Source organism: Cornus florida, unplaced genomic scaffold (assembly GCF_030987335.1).
Source record: "Cornus florida cultivar Cherokee Brave unplaced genomic scaffold, ASM3098733v1 CherokeeBrave_3.0.0_Hap2_Chr02, whole genome shotgun sequence".
NCBI classification, from domain to species: Eukaryota; Viridiplantae; Streptophyta; class Magnoliopsida; order Cornales; family Cornaceae; genus Cornus; species Cornus florida.
In genome coordinates this window covers 5,076,309-5,093,217 of record NW_026775572.1, presented here as the reverse complement: position 1 = coordinate 5,093,217, position 16,909 = coordinate 5,076,309, and the positions used below count along the sequence as shown (strand labels likewise).

General features: G+C 38.9%; 1 protein-coding gene across 3 annotated transcripts in view; it reads left to right on the top strand.

Moving 5' to 3' along the window:
• Positions 1 to 16,909, top strand: part of LOC132293255 (uncharacterized) — a 51,825-nt gene that overhangs the window by 18,066 nt on the left and 16,850 nt on the right. The window contains exons 5-13 of one of the 3 annotated variants that reach the window (XM_059790640.1): positions 51 to 444; positions 1,803 to 1,921; positions 2,121 to 2,193; positions 2,267 to 2,487; positions 2,588 to 2,632; positions 11,795 to 11,900; positions 12,500 to 12,691; positions 15,593 to 15,693; positions 15,823 to 15,913. In XM_059790640.1, coding sequence (XP_059646623.1) covers positions 51 to 444; positions 1,803 to 1,921; positions 2,121 to 2,193; positions 2,267 to 2,487; positions 2,588 to 2,632; positions 11,795 to 11,900; positions 12,500 to 12,691; positions 15,593 to 15,693; positions 15,823 to 15,913 — 1,342 coding nt within the window. The remainder of the gene's footprint in view (positions 1 to 50; positions 445 to 1,802; positions 1,922 to 2,120; positions 2,194 to 2,266; positions 2,488 to 2,587; positions 2,633 to 11,794; positions 11,901 to 12,499; positions 12,692 to 15,592; positions 15,694 to 15,822; positions 15,914 to 16,909) is intronic. The other 2 variants (XM_059790642.1, XM_059790641.1) reach the window with 2 other exon arrangements.

The window sequence follows — 16,909 nt, the reverse complement described above, 5'->3', positions numbered from 1 at the left end:
TAATTGCGAATTACTTTTGTAAAATGATGTTATTTTTTTTCCTCTTCCAGGTATGGAAAAGGAATGTTGTTGGGTTCAGGGAATGCAAGTGACATATCACTCCTCATGCTTGCACTGTGTTGCATTTCAGCTGTCACAGAGCTTGGCCCACCCAGAATTTCTTGTCCACAGTTCTTCTCCATGATTCCAGAGATAACTGGTAGATTGATGGACTTGCTGGTTGATTTCATTCCTATAAGCCAAGCTTACCATTATATAAAGGATATTGGATTACATAGAGAGTTTCTTGTCCATTTTGGTCCTCGAGCTGCGGAATGTAGACTGACAAATGATTGTGGAATGGAAGAGGTTGTATTCTGGGTGGGTCTTATACAGAATCAGCTGCAGAGAGCTGTAGATAGGGAGAAAATATGGTCGAGACTCACTACATGTGAAAGTATTGAGGTCAGCACTGAAATGTCCTCTAGGTTCTCCTATAAAATATGGTTGGCTCGCATATAATGTTAGTATACTGTACAAAGTAGCTGATAATGTTGATATGCAAAATGCTAAAATTCATACGGATGGTGTAAGCACATGTTGAAGATCCTGAAGTAGATGTAATGTTGACATGCAAACTAAAATTCATAGGGATGGTGTAAGCACATGGCTTGCATCCAGGAAAGTGTTGCTCTCCTTAAAATAAGAGCAACGATCACATTGAAAGTGCAGTGATTTAGTGGTTCAAGTTTTTAATGTTAGTAATATAGTCGGGACATATATTCTCATTCAATCCAAGCTTCACTTTGGGGAGTCCCCAAAATTTCCCTATTCAAAGCAAACAAATAACTTCTTTTGTCCTCTTTTGTTTTGGTCCTTTATGCTCTATAGGTTCTATTGCATAAGCAATCTCTAATCCTTTGAGCCTTGAATAGAAGTTGAGGGGGGCACTTAGATTGGTTTGATGGAGATTGAGGGTTAGATTTGTGGAAGAAGCGAGGGGGAGAACTAGAGAAAATTCTACTCTCTAAAAAATGTAATATAATTGTTGTACAGAGTTTACATAATGACTGAAAAACCATAACTACATGGTCTCCTTGAATTCAAGTTTCAAACTCCATTGTTTAAAAAAATAAAAATAATAATTTAGATGACTGAATTGCTGGAAAATTATATGTACATGATAATTGACATATAATATTGTGGATTCATTTTAAATTTATGCTGCAGAACTGATGAAATCACAAATAAAATTCTCCTAATATGATTAAACTCTGAGAATTCTGGATATGTTATATTTTTGTGATGGAAGTGCTGGCAAAACATTGAATGAAGAATTAATAGAAAGAAAAGGCTTAGCTATTTTTCTTAATTCTACTGCTTCTATTCTTAAATCTAAAAAGGGATGTAAGACTGCACCTTACGTTTAAGGTTGAAGAAATTTCTTTTATTTGCACTGCTTCAATCTCATATTGGATTAATATTACTTTTGTATTCTCCCAATACTTGTATTACATATTGTATATACCATATATCTGATTTAGATGCTTGTTTATTCCTTTCTAATTATTTAATGTGTTTAAATTTGTATTATATACCTTGAACATTTCATCTATAATTATTTCTTCATGTTAGAATAGGCTTCAGTTTCTAAACGAGAAATGTGAGTAAACATTCTGAAACATGCCAATTGAATTATCTATTTAAGGATCTCAAATTTGCTTATACATTTTAAAACTTTTCTATCCATGCTCTTGCAATTATTTTATTATGTCAAAGCTGCTCTTTTCTTGTTTTGGTTTAGTTAATACTGATCTCTGCAGGTGTTGGAGAGGGATTTGGCTATATTTGGATTCTTCATTGCTTTAGGAAGAAAAAGCCAATCCTTCCTATCTGCAAATGGCTTTGATGTTTTAGATGAACCTATTCAAAGCTTCGTAAGGTGCAAGTTTTTTATATTTATCTATTTCTACATATGTTTTTTAGTTACTATTTCTTGCTAAAAGTTTTGTAGTGCATTTAACTATCTTGCCTCTTTGAAGCAGGTATATTATTGGAGGCAGAGTTTTGATATTTCATTTTTTGATTAGTACTGCTGAAAATTTTGCGGTGCATTTAATTATCTACTCTTTTTAAAGCAGGTACCTTATTGGAGGCAGTGTGTTATACTATCCTCAGCTTTCCTCAATAAGTTCTTATCAACTGTATGTCGAGGTCAGAATGCTTTTTAGATATATCATCTCATAAGTGTTATGGTTTAAAATCTGAAAGTATGATCATGCCATAGGTAGTTTGTGAAGAGCTGGACTGGCTTCCTCTTTATCCAGGCAACATTGGTACCCCAAAATTCTCCCATGGTCATGGAAGTAAAACAAAAAGTCCTCCCAATGCTGAAGCCATCCCCAAAGTATTAGATGTTTGCTCTCACTGGATGCAGAGCTTTATTAAATACAGTAATTGGCTGGAGAACCCTTCTAATATCAAGGCAGCAAGATTTCTCACTAGAGGGTATTTAATTAACCTCATGGTTCTTTGATGATTGAAATTAGTGAGCTGCATCCCCAGTAAATAATTTCTAATGATTTGCTTTCTATTTTCAATGTTCTAGGCACAAGAAGTTAAGGGTGTGCATGGAAGAACTGGGGATACAAAAGTAAGTTGAATGAGGCAAAAACTGTGATATAGTCTCTCTCTCTCTCTCTATATATATATATTAATGTATATATATATATATGTATATCTCATGCGCATGCACGCACACACAAATGCATTTGCACATGCATACCCATGAGCACACAACTCTATCTCCTGTTTTAATGGTGAAGCGCACTTATGGCATTTAAGATTGGTGTTCGTAGTGGTACCTAGTCTGTGTCACTATAAAACCATCTAAAATAAAAACTATGGGCAAGGATTCCCGAAGTTGCTATAATCACTATCTGATAGATATGACCATAATTTATTACCGCATCATTTTTCCAAACTACATTTGAAACTCATTGCTTTGTTTTAAGACGACTTCACGTAAAGACGTGTTCATCTCAGTACAAAAGATGCGTATGACAAATCATATGATTCACATGGTTTTAGAAGCCTGAAAAGATAAAAATATTATGGGATTTAGGGGAACACAGTATATATCTGGTTTAATGCTAATATTTGGTTCTGTTTGTTTCCGGGGAAGTTTAGCTCTCATTGCTTTACTACAGATATAAGTTATAAAATGATGGGGAGCATCATATACTAGCATAAGGTAACTATAAAACACTTAATTTGGATTTCTTTGAAATCAGTTTCACTTTGTTTCTGAAAGATTTTATCCATGGATCCAAAAGACTAGCCAATCTACGAGTGGATCATTTCTTAAACATTTTAACTTCAAAAAGATAAATTTTAATTTTTTTTTTCTCATGATTTTTACACGGTTTAACCTAGAGACTTTTTAACTTTAAAAAAATCGAACATTAATATATTAATGTTTTGATTCTATCTTATTTTTATAAATAAAAAGTAAAAGACCTTCAAAATAGGTTGGTGTATTTTAAGTATTTGTGTGATTGTATCAGCTCATGATTAAAGAATTGAAAGGAAAACTTAGGAGTTGAAGCATTGGTCGAGAATCGAGACTTGAGAGATGCAAAGGTCTGGAAACACAATTACAAATATATATTTAATTTTCTTATTGTAAAATAATGGTTTCATTTTTTTTTTGATAAGTAAGAAATGTATAGAAAGCGCTCAAAAGGGGAGCGCGTCCCAAGGGAACAACAAACCAAAAACATACGCTAAGCCTTCAAAGAGGCCAAAAAATCGACAATCTCTTCCCTAGATCTAAGATCTCTCCTTGAAACCCAACAAAAAAGAATGGAGAGAATAGAGAACTTAAGAAAAGAAATAGTCCTCTCCTTTCCCTCGAAATATCTCCTATTCCTCTCGAGCCAAATACACCACCAGACACAAAGAGGCGTAGCCCTCCAGGCATCTCGGATATGAGCCCCCATTGAGTAACCTCTTTAGGCCTCAATCAACCCTCTAACAGATCCAGGCATGACCCAGTGAATCCCAAAAAGACCAAGCATCAAAACCCAACAGTCCCTAGCCATGGAGCAATGCAACAACAGGTGATCCACCACCTAATTCCTCCTTCTCAAATTATCCTGGGTTAAGATTTTACCCAAAACAGAGGTCCAAGCAAAGAAGGCCACCTTGAGAGGAGCCTTTGAGCGCCAAACTGACTTCCAAGGGAAAAAATCTCCAAGCTCATCTGAAAGACACCTGAAGAAGGACCAAACATCAAAACGGCCCTGAGAGCCAGAGGCCCAAATCCAACAATCAGAATCCGAAACCATTACATCTTGCCGATAAAGCAACTCCAAAAAACAAGTGGCATCCTCAATCTCCCAATCCTGAAAAAGCCGCTTGAATCGAACATCCCAAACCAGTCTTCCGCTATCAAGTTGATAACAGTTGATCATGGCTTGCCTATCCGTAGCAATCCTGAAGAGCCGAGGGAAAGCGAGAGCAAGAGAAATATCCCCACACCAAACATCCTCCCGAAAACTGATCCTCCTACCATTCCTGAGTTTAAACCGAACATGTTTGGAAAATAATGAAAATTCATCCCAACCCTTCCTAATGAACTTCCAAACCCCCACTCCCCTAGGGCCACGCACCTCAAGAGAACACCAATCTCCTCTACTCTCCCCATACCTACACGTAATAACCCTCCTCCACAGCCAATGTCTCTCCACCCCAAACCTCCACAACCACTTCCCAAGGAGAGCTTTGTTGAAAGGCAACAATCTCCTAAACCTCAAACTTCCAAATCGGCCTACACACTTGGTCCCAACGAACCAAATGAAACTTGAACTCCTCCCCTCTACCCCCCACAGAAAATTCCGCTGCAATCTCTCAATCCTCTCAGCCACAGAAGAAAGGATTTGGAAAAGAGAGATAAAATAAGAGGGAAGGCAGGAAAGGGTGCTCTTAATCAGAGTAACCCGACCCCCCTTGGAAATGTACTGTTTTTTCCAACCCGCCAGCCTCCTCTCAAACCTATTCACGATAAGATCCCACACCTCCACACACCTCGAAGGAGCTCCCAAAGGCATCCCTAAGTAAGAGATGGGAAAAGTGCCAGTGCAGCAGCCAAGGATACTAGCAAGCATAGCAATATCAGGGACCTCCCCAACTAGCACAAAAACATTCTTACCAACATTCACCTTAAGGCTGGAGACAACTTGGAACCAAATTAGAACAATTAGAACGCATCTTAAATAGTGAAGCTGGGACTCATTCGTATCACAAAGCACGAATGTGTCATCCGCAAACATCAAGTGAGAGATCTCCAACTGACTAGCAACATCTCTGCCCAACCGAAAACCTCTCAAAAAACCCAACTCCACAGCCCTCTTCAACAATCTACTAAGGGTCTCCATCATAAAGAGGAACAAAAAAGGGGAAAGCGGATCCCCCCGTCTCAAGCCCCTCGAGCTAGAAAAAAAACCCGTCAGAGCTCCATTCACAAGAATAGAGAACCGAGCACTGAAGATGCAAAAATGAATCTATTTTCTCCAACGAACACCAAATCCCATCCTCTCCATCAGGTAAAGAAGGAAGGACTAGCTTACATGGTCATACGCTTTCTCAATGTCAAGCTTACACAGAACACTCGGAACTCCACTACGTAATCTGGAGTCCACACACTCGCTAGCAATAAGAACTAAGTCCAGAATTTGGCGACTTCCCACAAAGGCGTTCTGAGAGTCAGAGATAATGCCATCCAACACTTTCCTCAATCTAAAAGCAAGGACCTTGGCAATTAAATTGTAGATGCATCCTACCAAGCTAATAGGGCGAAAATCCGGCCCCCCACCCCCCCCCCTCCTTTTGGGAATGAGAGCAATGAAAGTGGCATTCAAACTCCTCTCAAAAGAGCCCTGAGCATGGAAAGCATGAAAAGTATCCATCACCTCCCCTTTCTAACCTCCTCCTCCTTGCTTAACCACACCCCTTCCACTCGAATCCTCCCAATATTATTACCCCTCCTATGAGCATTGGCCAATCGATGGAAAAACTTCGTGTTCTTGTCACCCTCCTTAAGCCACAAAGCCCGAGATTTCTGTGTCCACGAAATGCCCTCTATGATAGCAATATCAGCAAATTCCGCTTGACACTCCACCCTCTTAGCCTTCAAGGAATCCGCCAGGGCCTCCTGACCCTCCATCCAATCAATATCAGCAATCTCAGACAATACCCGATTCTTCCTCCAAACAAGATTCCCGAACACCTCTTTGTTCCAAATCTTGGGACAATCCTTAAGAAGACAAAGGTTACCTGCGAGCGTATAGCTTGGGGTGCCAACCACCCCAAACCCTTCCCACCAGGAACGGACCCTCCCAAGAAAGCCTTCAGCACGAAGTCACATATTCTCAAATCTGAAAGGAAAATGACGACTGCGCAACCCACCACAATCCAACAACAATGGAACATGGTCTGAGATAGGACGAGCCAAAGTAGCCTGAACAACATCGGAAAACTTCTCCTCCTATTCTTCCGACACAAGAAAACGATCCAGCCGAGAGAGAGTAGGAGGAGAGCGACCACTAGACCAGGTAAAGAGTCCACCCTTCAAAGGCAAATCCACAAGCCTAGGAATCAATAAACGACAAGAAGAACTCCATGTTAGCCGTCCACCTCCCCCCCGTCGATCTCTCAAAAGGAGAACACACAACATTAAAATCCCCTCCAATGCACCACAGTAACAAGCATCTCCTCCTGATAACCCCCAGCTCCTCCCACAACAAAGGACGAACACTGTCCTCCGAAGGCCCGTAAACTCCAGAAAAGACCCAATGAAAACCATCCTCCACCAAAGAGAGAACGCACGAAACAGAGAAACTCCCGATCTGAGAATCCACCAAAGAGACCTATCTGTTATCCCACATAATAAGAATTCCACCTGAAGAACCACAAGCATCCAAGGTGCACCACTCCACAAATCTCCCAACCCAAAGGCTCCTCACAATCAAATCCGTCATCGAAGCAATTTTAGTTTCCTGCAAACGCACCACATAACCTCCCCCTTTATTAATTGCCGCCTTCATAACTTTTCTCCTCTACGGGTCATTGAGACCCCAGACATTCCATGATAAGATTCGTAGCATCATAGGGAAACAGTAGAAAATGCATTCCCTCCACTCCTCCCACTGTCCTTCTCCCTGGGCCCCCTCATCCTCTTTCATACGTAACAAACTCATTGGGACTCTGCACCTCCTTCCCTCCTAGCCCATCCTGAACCCCACCCCTGCTTCCCCCCCTATCCAAAATCTGAGAATTCAGCACATCATGGAACAAACTCAACACTTCTTCCATCCTACCCTCAAAAGATACACCCAACAAAGAACCCACCTCCCCACCCTTCTCCCTAAACCACTCCTCAAAATCTTCCATACCTTCAACAACTGCAGCACCCCCTACATCCTTCCCCCTGCAGTCCAACCACAGCCAAAGGAACAACCATCTCCACATTCGGCTCAAAACCATCCCATTGGACTGGCCCCTTATCTCTATCAAACGAAGAATATGAGACATCCTCCCATTCCTCAAGAACATAATTGGAAGGAGAACCAGAAGACCGCGGAGACCCAAACTCCTCTTTAGTCACAAACCCGTTCACAACCATGTGAGCCTACAGCTCCTTTAACAAAGTAGTAGCGGAAACCTCGTCCAGATTAATCCACAAATCACGCCTAACACATACAGAATCTCCCTTGCAGGGCATCTTGGGAAACCGAGAGGAATTCATCGAAAGGCCTTGCCCTCCAAAATGACTCAAATTCACGTCCACCTCCGACTCCATCTCAGAAATCGTCTCCAACTTTTTAGAAACAGAGGACATTACTCCCTTTTCAAGCCCCGAGCATCGTCTCGACACCCCATAAGAAGGGGAACAAAAGGAAGAAGATGAGTGATTCAGAAGAGAGAGATCAGGCGAAAGGTTGAGCATACCCGGATCAGAATTGGAATCCTTACGCTTCACCCACTTCTGCTTCTCCTTACGCGTCCATCTTTTGCAAACAACTGGAAGAAGAATCTTCTTCTTAAATCGCCGACGGTGACCTTGCACAGGTAGCTTAGCATGCCGTCCATTATTGAAGTACTCTTTAATCGGGCCCGAAGGCTGTGTCTCTAAGTCATCCTTAAAAGAAGACAACGGCCCAAACCTATTACCCACAACCAGCTCAGAGCCACCAGACCCAGACCCCAGCCCAACCTTTAACTCACGGCCCAAACCAGAGGACATGCCCAAAGAGCACCCAACATCCACAACTTGGGCCTCCTCTACTCTAACCGGTCCAAAAGAACTTGAATCAAAACTGCAATCCACTGAAGACCCAGCAATTGGCGCAAGAGAAGAAGGAACACCAACACAAGGAACAAGGCCCCTAATCTCCGGCCCAACAATGGGCCCATCATTAGAAGAGGCTTGCTTAGCCTTTCGGGCCTGATAATTTGAAAAAGAGTTTGAAAAAAACGTGGATACAACTGTTTCCTTTTGAGAACGGGCAAACCCTGCCTGCCAACCACGTGTCCTTTCCCCATGCCTTCCCCACCCATGCGCCATAGGAACGTGGAAACCACCTCGCGTTCTTCTCCGATCCCCTTCTGCAAATCCGGTCGACGACCATGATTCCCGAAACCTCCACCCCTCTGAAAAAACCGGAGACCTACTTGCCGTCCACGATCCGACAACGAAGGAAAGCCTTCTCTTCTCCTCTGATTGAAGATCCGTTTGAAACACTCCGTATTCTGGATCCAGAGCTCATTTCTCCACACCTTCCATTTTTGAAACTCAGCTAAACCCTTCTGTCCCATAGACTCCCATCTCAGCCACTCCTCCTCCTTTAACAAGTGTGAGCCGTCACCACCTATCCGTCGTTGGGACAAGCTCGGGGTGCTTCTCCTCCCATATAGCCACTTTGTAGCAGAAACTGTCATCGTGAATGAAGACAAAAGGAGGGCAAACACGCCCCACAGAAACAGTGATGCGAACCTTTTCTGCATCCAAGGATTCATCAGCGTCCACCCAAACAAAGCCACCACAAAGGTCACCGACTGTCACAAAGAGGGCATGACTCTAAAGGTGAAGAGGGAGGCGGTACAACGTCACCTTCTTCAGCCCCTGTTCTTTCAAAACCTCAGAACAACCCACTCTGAAACTCCAAGTGTCCACACGAAGGGTGGCCTTACCCCAGTCACGGCGACCCTCATTGAGCACACATGCTACCTCCGCCAAAGAAGGAAGACGAAAAAGGAACAGAGAATCCGGCAAAGGTGAAACCACCACCTCCGGGGAGACCTTCCAAGCCCGAGATGCCCAAGCAGCAATCTGCCCCCTATCACCCACATCCTTGTCAAACTTACCCACCAGACAAGACTGGAGATCCTCTTTCCTTCGGCCAACCGATTCATCATTCAAAAAAATTGAAGGTCCTCTGTATGTAACTGCAGATCTTACAGACTTGAAAAAGTCGAGGCAAACGCGCAACCTCCAAGAAAGATCGCATAGCAAAGAGAGAAAAAAAAAAGGCAAAAAAGGATCCGAAGAGGAACAAAAGAAAAAAGGCCCCAAAGAGAAAGAGAAACGCGAAAAAACGAGTAGCAGAGGATTTCACCGGAGTTTATGACTCTGGTGACTGGTCGGAATAGCAGATTCCAGCTGCATCTCCACTACCAGACCCACTCAAACCCCAAAACTTGTGCAGTTCATTCTTTCAATTTAGTTTTGAAACTTAATGTGCATTTATTTACATAAGACAGTAGTCACTAGCATACTCTTTCTCAAAGACGTGTGATGTAACGTATTATGTTTTACATTTTCACTATGAAGCATTTAAAATCTGAGAACTAAGAGTTGGAGCTTGGAAATTTTAGTCAATTAACTTCATCAATTAACTAAGAAATGTGAACGCGACAAAATTTGCATTTGATATGAACTTTGGGTAATAGTGCATGCCATTATAGCAATGCTACTCAAGACGGCATTTTCCCAGCTAGTTGGGTCGGCTATGTGAATTATAATTTTTCATTCTGCTCTAAGGCACAGCCTCAGTCAAACAATATGTTATAATATTTTTCTTCAATTACTCTACCCATGTACCCATGTTTTGGCATTTTTCTTCCCCCATCATTACCCGAGTCCTAGACTATGTCAATCGTCCTAATTGATTCACTCACTGGTACTCTTTGCACTTGTTCAATCCATCTTAATGAAATTTCTTTAATTTTATCTCCAGTGGGTGCTACTACAACCATTTCATGAATGTGTTCGTTTCTTATTCTATCATATTTACTCTTGCCATACATCCATCACAATATTCACATTTTTGCCACACTAATTTATGCATATGTAGTTCTTTAGTTTCCCAACATTTTGTACCGTAAAGAATGACTGATTTAATAACTGTTTTGTAGAGCATCTCTTTGAATCTTAGAGAAATACACCTATCACACAATATTCTAATCACATTCCATTTAACCCACCATGTCTTGCTTTTTTTATTAACATTATCTTCAATTTCTCCTTCATTGCGAATAATTGAGCCTAAATAGCTCAAATGTTCACCTTTTGGTATATCCTGATCATCAATCTTCACTATATCCCTCTTTTTATATCTAGATTTCTTTAAGTTACACTCCATATACTATAGTTTTTTTTTCTTTTAATCTTAAATCCTTTTAATACTAAAGCTTACCTCCATACCTCCAATTTAGCTCTTATTCTTTCTATAGTTTCATTGATTATAATATTATCATCAACCAATAGCATATATTTTGGAATATATTGTTGGAATCTCATCGTGAATGTGTCCGGTCTTTCCATCCCTTAATTTAGAAGTTTATATATAATCTGCTTCCCATATTTTGTATCTTATTTAGAAGAGAGATCACCACATTGTTGTCAGGGGCTTATTACTTATATAATGTTGGGGGCTTATGTGTAATTTCTGAAACTTGTTAGTATAAATACAATGTGGTGGAAGGATGAAAGTATTCTTTTCATTCTTTCTCTCTTTCCCCACCTCTCTCTCTTTCTCTCCACTCTTCCTTCTCTTCTTCTTCTTCATCTTCTTCTACTTTAATTGCTGTTTTGATTATCTCTTAAAGACAACACACGTCTATATTTAGTTTACTGCCTTAAATTTCCTTTTGGGTATTTTTGTAGTGCAGATGCCATGCGTATAATATCAGAATATGATTTCTTTTTCCTTTTGTTAATACGAAAAAGTTCGTCACTCTTGCAGACAGGTGTGATAGATGGAACTTGGCTTATTTAGTTATGAAGAGTGCTTAAACTAAACTCCCAAAACTATCATCTCATGCATGATATTTTTGGACCTGGTTACTGAAGTCGGAAAAATCAAACCTGAAAAGAGAACTTGCCATAACTAAGGCATTCCCAATTTCACTAAGTGATCTCTTGTAAATAACTGAGATTTCTGTCTCGCACAAATTTAACATGGTGAGAGGTGGTCAACGGGTTGGACAAAATCTGACATCAATCCAATTCAATCTGATTATGATTCTGATATAGATCCGTAAATTTAGCAAAAGATTGGTTTGTAGTTGGAGTTGACCAAATAAAGCATATGTTACGATAAATTCCTACTTGATTGTCCCCAAGGTATTTATATGGTTGTGTTGTTTGCTTGTAATGCATTTTTAATAATCATGAATATTGATCGGGTTATGCAAGGTTTTTTTTAAAGATTAGTAGTTGCAGAAAGTACTTGTTTAAGAAAATATGATGCAGGACTGAATTGATTGAAAGCACTGCTAAGCAATCTGTTGAGAGGAGTAGATCTGGAAAAGAGCCAGATTCTTTTGATAAGGTAGTCCTCAATCTCTACAAAAGACAGGTTTGTTTTGAAGTGCATTATTCTATTTGGATTGTGTTTATTTGTAAATGACAATGCCACTCTTCTCTTACTGATTGGACAGTGAAAAATAGGTGGTGTATTTTTTTGTTTGTGCAGCTTAGCTTGTTTCTCTTTTTCATTTCAACTTTAATCAATACTCCGATTTCCAGCAATCTAGAAAGACTTTCACCATTGGGCTGACATCCTAAGGGATTGAAAATTGATGTTATAGTTTTCAAGTAACCCTTTGTAAGCGTGGCTTTCACAGTTGTGAATCCTATGAGACTACTTCTAAGCTGTCAATCTTGTAGAACATTCCAATGAAGATGTTTTCATCTTCTCATTGGTGCACTGTATCACAAGATGATTCCCTAAGAGCAGCATCACTTTGCTGTAAATTTGGCGGGATATTAAAGCGGTCCATAGGTTTTATCTTACATTGGTTCCTCCTTTTATGGAAAGTCAGTTTCATTAGTAGTGAGATAAGGAACTCAATAGTTAGGACAGATGGAGGATGAGTTGGATAGGAGTAGGAATTCAAAGGTTAGAACTTCGGTAAACCCTTCTGATGGTGCAATGGCACGGGCTTTTGGTTTTAGGCACTGGAAAGTGTTGAAGAAGCTCTGATAAGGCTAGAGGAGTTGCTTCAGGAGCTGCATGTATCAAGCTCCAATTCTGGAAAAGAGCAATTAAAAGCTGCTTGTTCTGATCTTGAGAGCATAAGGAAACTTAAGAAAGAGGCTGAATTTCTTGAGGCATCTTTCAGAGCAAAGGCAGCTTCTCTTCAGCAGGTACGTTTCTCCAGTTCATTTGATTTAAGGAATAAAATGTTCCCTAGAATGATTTGAGTGCCAAGTGCTGCACACCTGAAATATCTCGCCTTTCTCCTGATGTAGTAAATTATTTGTTGTTATAGAATTTGTGGAGTTTTGTTTTGGATGAGTTGGAAAACAATTGGCTTTTTCCTGTATTGTTTTGATGCAAGAATTTTCTCATTGCTACCTGGGACTTTGTTATCTTTTGCTATTACGAATAAATTAAATTATAAAAATAAATATTTTTAATTGTAAATGCCAGATTATTTTCCCTTACAAGAATCAAAAACTGGTTGCTGATCAATCTGTATCTGTTGGATATGGAGTTTGCGTCAGTCTGCTTCTCATGTATGTTTACCTATGTATGTATGTATCAATGTATATCCACATACAACAAACACTGAGAAATGATTTCCCATTAGATGAATAAAAAACAGGCCATCATTTTAGGCTTCCATATCCTCTTGTAACTGTTTAGCCACCCCATTGATGCAACACCAATTGCCTTCTATACAGAGAACTCAACTCCTGTGATCTAGGAGCAGATCCAAGTATATTGTTAAATGGAAAGGTTCATTTAGTTGGTAATGAGCTTTTGTTTTAACTACAGTGCATGCATATCTATGACAGCAGTGAGTCCGGATCCTCTGGTACTGCATCCTGCGGTCCGCATCACACACACACACACACGTGTGAGCGGTCACGCAAGTGTGTGTGATGTGGACCGCCGGATGCAGTACACTTGATCCACTCATGACACAATTATGCTTCTTTTTACCATAAAAAAAGAGTATGTGTTGGTTTGTCCACCATGATATGCAAACTAGATGACAATTTAAGTGCTCAAGCTCGGGTTAGTAGAATTGTGTTAATGCTCAAACTCGGCTTGAGCTCGACTAGACTTTCCGCATCCTTGCTTGAGCTCAGAGCAAATTTTGACCTAAAAACCTGAGGAGGAGCTAAGCTGGGTTCCTCTCGGCTCGGGACAACCAAGTGTAAATTTTGAATATGAATTCTTTCTCTCCAGTCATAACAAAGGAAAGTACAGATGTTTTTAATCCTTTCAAGCTGAAACTTTCTGAGCATTTTCACCACAATGCAAAATTCCAAACAGCTTCAATTGTGACATCGTATGACAACTACTAGAAGTTTTGATAAAGATTATTGATGATTTATTTTCCATGAATGTTGGTTACATTCAAGTTAAGATTGTCACATCATATGAAAACTCCTAGAAATTTTGATAAAATTTACCTGTGTTTTTTTTTTCTTTTTTTTCTTTTTTTTTTTTTTTTTTTTCTTTCCCCAAGAGGGTTGGTATCTTTTTACCTCTACAACTCAACTCAACAAATCCCTTTTCTCGAATTTTTGAAGTCGGCTACATGAATCCGATTTTGGCCCTGTACTATCTGTTAAGATCACGAGTTCATATATAAGTGACTACAATGCCTTTTTATGATGTACTGAATTCCTCAATATCACTCTTTCTGTGGACCATTTCACTCTCTATCGTTTTAATAGTAGTTATTGTTGCGCATGAGAGACCCCAAATTTTTTTTTTTTCTTTCTCGAAACTCTTTTTATGGTATTTATTAATGGTTATTAATGGGTAATTTTATATAGGAAAATCAAATCTAGTGGTATCTCCTCTACCTCCCAAAGGGGATGGTGAGGGTTCGAGTTCCCGTAGGGACAAATGGATGCATGAGTTTCTTGCCAATGAATTTTTTTTTTTTTTCTTTTTTTCTTTTTTTTCTTCCTAGCCCCTCCAAATTTGTTAAAAAAATACTACTATTATTTATGGTTACTTATCTATGGTTATTAACGGTAGTTTGCAAATGAAATTACTATTGTAACCATTGCCACAACATATTTGTCTTCAATTAATATATATACACATATTAATTGTTATGAATTCAATCTCAACAATCTCATTTATTGGCTGTCAACTATTCTCCTCTCTCTTTTTTTCCCCCTTCTCATATCATTTATAGACATGGTCGTAAAAAAAAAATCGTCACAATTATTTTATTTTATTTTCAAAAATTTAATTTTATATTACCCCTCCACACACGCACAACAAATGAAATTTTCTGGCTCCGCCCCTGCGCATGAGCAAACTATTTAAGTCTATTTTCTTCCATTTTAGGTCCAATAGTGCTCCTCCTACTGCCTTATGAATGTGCTTATTTCTAATTTCATCTTTTCTGATTTTTTTACACATCCATCTCAGTGTGTGCATTTTGACAATCCTCATCTATGAAAATGTTGTTCTTTAATTGTCTAGTATTTTATATCCCATAGAGAGTGATCCTATTCATAATTTTATAGAATCTTCTTTTCAATTTTGTATGTGTAGTTAGATCACACAATTTCTTATAAGACAAACGAAGCAATGGGATGCTCATGTTTGGTCCATTTGCCATACATGCAACTAATTAAGTTTTGAGCTCGGCTTGTTAGTTCCACATATTGAGTTCTGAGCAACTTTTAACAGAGTCAAGATCAGGCTGAGCTCAAGCTGTTTGGCTTGTTTTACATCCGCCAAACACCCTACCTCCAAGAAAGAGCTGAGTTTATTATTAGAGTTTTCTGATTAAAGCATCATGCAATAACATTAATTTCAAATTCTGATGCATGTAATGATATATTCAATGCAAAGAACCCGAAGCATGCTTTTTCCATAAAATTGGGCAGAGTATGACGTTTTCTTTCTTGCCAAGCCCACATAAACTGCTTTCTAAAGTTGCTTTCTTCCCTCTGGTAGAGGGAACTATAAAATTTTATTTTCATTAATATTATGTTGCATTTTGTTATTATGCATATTTTGCCCATGTTCCCTCTCTCTTATTTGTACTTTTTGTGTTGTGCAACTAGGGAGATGATAATCGTTCCTCATCTTCTACTGCTGAGGAGCAACAATATTCTAGAAGGAAGAACAGCAAGGGTGTTGATGTAGTTCTGGATAGGAGCAACAGGTATGAAGCTTCTTGTGTTAGTTTGAGCTCTTACGTACTTGCCTGCAACTTCATTTGAATGTGCAGTACTTTTATGGTAAATCTGGTTCTTTCTTCTATTGGTTTTATCTTATAATTTTTGCTCCTCAGATTTGTCAATAATTCTTGTAGATTATGGAACTTCTTAGTGCGCTATCCAACCAGGAAGCCTGCCCTCGGGTTATCCACTGCAGATGGAAGTGTATGCCTTAATCACTCTATGGATTATTAATTGCTTGTATATTTCTATAAAATTAATGTCAGTGGCAATGTACTTCTAAGCTGTAGTGCTGGCTCAAATGTAGAAAAGGTTCAGTGTGGAATCAAATGCCAATGGTATTTTCTATTTTAGTGGAAGCCGGTCATTGAAACTAGGCAAATCTGGTTGAACAGCCAATGCTACAAGTTGCATACAGTAATGAAACACACACACACACACACACACACACACACGCATATATATATGATAAGTAAAAGTTCATTAAAAAACCCTCAAGAGGGGACAGTACTGAAAGATATATGTACATATTAGATATATGCATTATGTAATCAACATAGACAAGATTTCCTGACACGTCTTCACTTACTTTTGTGCCACCTGCTTCCCTTGAAAGGAGAGGAAAAACAATTTCTGTTTGCTTGACTCCCTTGCAACAGGCTAAGATGGCTACATACGCATTGACAAAATGGGATATTTTAGTATCAACTTTGCACTTCTTTGATCAAGTATTATATATTGAAACAAGTAATTTGTTTCTATAAATACATTTTTTTTTAGTAAGTACTATAAATACATTTCAAACAAAAGTTTATTTGATTGAAATAGAAATTTTGCAAATCGATCTAATAATTAGAAAATGAAATACACATGTAATGTTTATTTACATTAGCAATCAAGTTTCATTTATTTATTGTTTTCAAGTGAAGCAAATCAAACAACAGAAAAACAGTATAGATTTATAAATTTAAAATTTAACGTGTCATTCTAAATCATTTGATTAATATAGTGTGAAGAACAGCTGCTAGAATGTCATAAGAGATGTAGTTTCCGTTAAAGGAAACAATGTAATAACATATTGCAGAATATGTTTAATTGTTATTTGCAAAAAGACAAATGATGTAGTAAATAAGCTTACCTCTACTGTAGAGGACATGAGGAAGGCAAAAAGAATAAAAAGGAGTGCTTTACCATTTTATT